Source organism: Amblyomma americanum, chromosome 7 (genome assembly GCF_052857255.1).
Source record: "Amblyomma americanum isolate KBUSLIRL-KWMA chromosome 7, ASM5285725v1, whole genome shotgun sequence".
Taxonomy (NCBI): domain Eukaryota; kingdom Metazoa; phylum Arthropoda; class Arachnida; order Ixodida; family Ixodidae; genus Amblyomma; species Amblyomma americanum.
In genome coordinates, this window is record NC_135503.1 from 157270137 (window position 1) to 157275472 (window position 5336).

At 46.0% G+C, this 5336-nt stretch overlaps 1 protein-coding gene across 1 annotated transcript in view; it reads right to left on the bottom strand.

Moving 5' to 3' along the window:
• The window catches only part of LOC144096710 (uncharacterized), a 28092-nt gene extending 22756 nt beyond the window's left edge, over positions 1-5336 (bottom strand). The window contains exon 1 of the mRNA XM_077629552.1: positions 4642-5336. Coding sequence (XP_077485678.1) covers positions 4642-4746 — 105 coding nt within the window. The 5' untranslated portion in view covers positions 4747-5336. The remainder of the gene's footprint in view (positions 1-4641) is intronic.

Genomic DNA, 5336 nt, shown 5'->3' on the forward strand with positions numbered 1-5336 from the left:
CTGAAAACAAAATGAGATACGTTGATAAATAAGGCAGCTTGAGCAAGCATGACATCCTAACAGCATAGAGCTACAATAAGTATTTCGGCTTTCTGGCACAGCTTTCCAGTAAACATTGCATAAAGAAGGCAGAAGGAATGCATCCACACAAATTCAGTGCTCAATGAGAACCAAATTACAATGCCGTAATTAATCAATGGCAGGTAACCAGGCACACACACAAGGATAAGAACAGACCCGGATGTCCCCCTGTGCTAGGAGTGCTTTCTGGCAAGACACTGACATATATTGATGCCTTTATCGCCTCCTACTGCAGTCTTCTCAGCTTCTATAGTTTCCTACTTATGTTTCTGAGAATGAGTCTGAGCCAAGGCATGAACCCACTAGAGCTACAATGTGCAACCAAGTCCTACACGGCCAGTTTTTATCCTGCTAGCATGCCACGCGAGTCTTTCATTATGACGCCACCCAGCCTGTCTAACACACTACTTGCTGCAAGAGAAAGGTTTACAACACACCGCACCTTCTACGCAATAAGGGACCTTAAGGCAGGACCCGGCTTTTAAATCAGAAAAAATCGGGTAACCTCCACAACGTGGGCAATGCTCTGGAGGTTCCCGCAACTCAGATAAAGGCCTCCGCCATCTTCTCAGGACTGCGAAAGTGGCTGAGGTTTCAGTGTATATAGCGAAGCATAGGGCCAACATTTAGAGTTTATGAAGCATGTTTGCTTCCCTTAAAAAGCTAAAAACATCTGACATATCGACCAGTGTGTCTGCACCTAAAATCACGGCTGGAGGAAAAGGAATGTGTTCTTTATAAAATGAGGTAAAATATTTTTTCCCAGTCATTAAAGTTTTGTGCATGAAAATAAAATGTGGTTTGCTGTAAGCTCATCTCCGCATTTTCTGCGAACAGGTTTCTCTTCGCTTGGCAGTAGGAAGTTATGTGTGAGATGTGCATGTCCTATATGAATGATGGCAGATAGCCACTTCCTCAAAACCTTTCAGGCAGGTGCAAGACTTCCATTCATCTAAAACTGGCATAGCAAAGTGAAGTTTGTTATTTGCTTCAATTTCCATTAAAGGGGATATGTGCGTTTTTATTTCCCTGCCACGAGCTTGAGCAGCGCAGACATCTGCTCTCTCGTTGCCTTTAATAACGACATGGCTCGGCACCCAGCACAGTTTTGTTTTGTCCTTGAGCTGTGGCTATTTTATGTTGTGTATGATGGCGCTAAGAAGCGGAGAAATCACATTTTTAAATTAAAGAGCCGGAAGTACACTCAGTACACTTTCACCACTGCACTTCCAACATAAACAAGTTTTCCAGCCATCCATATAAAAGTCCGTGAACCACTGTATTTTTCTTTGAGTACAAGAAATTCTTCTATAATCTGTTGTAGAGTGCGCTTCTTACAGAAGTTAGCGTGAAATCGCAGATTGCTGACAAATTGTACCATGCAGGCAGTGCGTCTCGTCTTTGAGCAATGCCGGGTAGCGAGTCTAATATGCCGAGATTTTTGCATATCTCTTCAAAACATAAGAGCAGTGACCTGCTAGCTTGCGGTGTTGAACAGTGTAGCATTCAAGAGAAGCCTTCATCGGTTCGAAGAGGCTGAGAGCTGAGTGTATCTCCACGACATGCAGCCCGATCACGTTTTCACGCCTGAAGTGATCAAATTGTGGTTTTAAAATGTTCTTTGAACCTTTAGCCTTATGCTAGTGTCACCTTCCCACTCCTTTACAACCATATCAGCCGAAACACTGGCTATCTGAGCCAAACCCCCCGAAGCAGCAGCCGTTGGGACGAGGCAGGAGCTCAGCGGTCGGGAGGCATGCAATGGCAGCGTGACCACGTGATCAAAGATGGCAGCCTCCATGACATGGCACTGTAAATAGTGTATAGGCAGCCAATTTCAAATTGATAAGCAATTTGGTTGGAATGTCACTTTGCTGCTTGCTTAAGAGATTTTTGTTTCCTTTGGTCCGAGCTACAGTCTGCTCTGGACCGCAGCGGCGGCCTAGTGACTGAGCATCCACCTCGCATGCGGGAGGAACGGGGTTCGATCCCCAGTGTCGCCGGGTACCCGCCGGTGATACAATGGGCACAAGCTTTCCCCTGCTTGGTGCTCGGCTTATTCATGGTGAAATGCTTGGGAAATGGGTCTTTGACTCCACATTGAGCAAACGAAAATACCTTGTGCCATGGCGCTCTTTGGCCGCAGATGCCCTTGCACCATAAACATTCACTCTCATCATGATCAGTCTGCTCTGTCTGCCAGTGCATCAGTCATTGCCACCTTGACTTTGCGAAGGGAAAAACACTGCCACTAGCACATGCAATCCTGCATATTTTGTAACTCGCTCTTTGCTGCTTTCATTAACAACGTGTATATTTTCCCAGGAGCACACACCATGGTGTTTTTATGTCTTTCCTCCTCTGTTTGCACGAGTTGTCACATTCAGTGCCACAGACTTTGCTCTTGGTGTGAATGACAGGTATGATTTTGGTGGTCTAGAAGGTCACTCACTCACTTCTGTTCATTCCTGTGATCATGGTATTTCTCCTTAAAAAAAGATGTCGCATTTCTTGCAAGTGTGCGCTGATGTTAGAACTTACAAAACCGTGGCCAATGCACACGCAAAGCGTTATTTTTCTGAATTTTTTTTCTGAGCCACCTGACGCGGTGGCTCAGTGGTTAGGGCGCTCGGCTAATGATCTGGAGTTCCCGGGTTCGAACCCAACCGCGGCGGCTGCGTTTTTATGGAGGCAAAACGCTAAGGCGCCGGTGTGCTGTGCGATGTCAGTGCACGTTAAAGATCCTCAGGTGGTCGAAATTATTCCGTAGCCCTCCACTACGGCACCTCTTTCTTCCTTTCCTCTTTCACTCCCTCCTTTATCCCTTCTCTTACGGCGCTGGGCGGTTAAGGTGTGCTCTGATATATGAGACACATACTGCGCCATTTCCTTTCCCCCAAAACCAATTATTATTATTATTCTGAAATTAGCTTTGGATCGGGACACACAGACACACAACAGCTTGCGTTTTGCCATGCTATGATATTTAGCTGGAATCTGTGAGATGCCAAAAGGTGGCCAAGGTAGCTGACCAAACACTGGAGTGTATGCAGTACATTACAAACAGCGGCATGTTACTTGCTCCTACACCCGGTATGGAAAGCGCACACGTCAATACTATGTACCTGCCTCATTCAATAGTTTTCCACCTAGTGTATTTCGCATGAATACTAAATAGACCCTGAAAAAAATTTTGCAGTCTGTCTCTGCATTTCTTCCTGCCCTTTATTTCATCTGATGTCATTGTCTTAATTTCAAATTACTGTCATCCCTCTTGATGGCATAACAGTTGTGTCAATATTTGTCTCTCTGTGTTGCTGACTCTTTTTTTCCAAATTCATTAAGTCTTTATTGTCCTTTGCTTTACCATTGCTCACTATCTGCCAGACACTGCCACTCATGCCATTTGAGGGTTTAGTTGGCATTATTTATGCTGTATGAAAACTGACATGAAAGTGGCGCCCGCCTGAAATCAGCTCACAAGACTAGCCAATCACAGCAGCATTTTCGAAGGAAGTTTTTTTTAGCATGGTTTCAGCGAAGAAGCTGGCAATGCTCGCTTCATCTGAGCTATAGCTTGGTGAAATAGTTAAGCGAAAATTTGGTGGGCATAATAGAGCCAGGAAGGTCATTTAGGCTATTTATTATTAACTATTATGGTTGTGGGAGACTAAACTCCCTTCTTGCAAAATTTTTGCAACACTCACAGCATCCCTTAGAAATACAATATATTACCAAAAGATTTTTCATTAGTACTGTTGTCATACTTCATGCTGCTGAGTCTTAAAAACGGGGAGTTATTATAATTACACTTCTTCAATGCCGTGAGGCGAATGAACAAGGTGACGAGTGACAGGCGATTGTGTCGCGGGGCACATCACCAAAAAACATTAGTTCATGCAATTACTGCTTAAGAGTTTGGCAAGTGTGTCTGGTATACTGCAACCCCTCCAGTGCAGCAAGCAATAATTAGAATGCTTTCAAGAGTATGCCAGCCACCTGGAAATTGGACTTGGAAGGATAGCTGCACTGCAGTATCTGTGGGTACACACCTCAATTCGCGGATGCTCTCTGAAAAACAAAGGTCGATTTACGCAGGAAAGTTCAGGCTCTGAGAATAGCAAGGGGACTGTGTCACTGTCCGCTCGCCTTCACTTCTATCAAAGCAGTTCGCAAATTCACGGTCACATGCAGGAGTTAACTTTTTCTACACGACTGTTTGTTTCCCCACGCACAAATATTGTTGCAAGGCACCACTATATTTGTCGCATCTTGTACTTACAGTCGTCAGCACACCTATTTAAAGCGCTACAACGCCACCGTGTACCACAAAGAAAGTGAAAGTTTAGAACCTGTACTCGGTTGTCAATATTATGCTGGTACTAGACCGGAGGCCCACTGGCACGCTGTGCGTCCTGTCGACTGCACTGTACCAGTTATAGAACAGCTGAGCCAATATTTCACTTTTACGATTCCTCGGCAAACCGCTCCAGCGATCGCCAGGCTTGCTGACTGCACTTGCCTCGCACACGGTTAAGACAAGCATGAATCGGTACTCACGTCTGGGTTCAAGATGCCCACACACGGCATCCGCTTCAGCGCAGCCGTCAAATTTCGGTTAAGCAAGCGACGACTTGCCTCGGCATCCGTAAAAAAAAAAGCCATACCTGGACAGCTTCCAAAACACGCGCGCCGCCCCCTACGCTCACGAAGAGAATGCCCGCAGACCACGCACGCCCGACGGCCGGCCGGCCGGCCCTAGCGATTCCCTAGGCACTCTAGGGACAGGCCGAGAGAGGCGTGGCGACCCCACATCCGGTTGAGAACGAGGGCGAAGCGAAAAAACGTCACGCAGACACGCTTCCCACCGACCAATCGGCGTTTCCAGCCCACCGACCCGCAAACGCTTCTACCACGAGCCCGCTAGCGACTGCAGCGCCACCTCGTTTGTTTACAAACATGCAGGAGGTCTATACGTCTTAGTCCGCAAAACTCCAGTCTTGGCCTCAAACAACAAAGAGCTTCCCCTACAATTATCATAGATATTTTTTTTGACAATTTCCTGTTTAAAGGTCCGGTATGTTCCCAGTGCCGATTTCGTCAGCATCCCTGTTTTCCACAGAGCTCTCTTTGTTTCTTTAACCTTTTTCTTAACCGATAATTGCTGATTTGCCCCCTTACTGCTGTCCAGATATTTACTTGTCAATTTTCTAGTTCGCTTTCTCCATTTCGTGTCAACATTCTATAGACCTCCT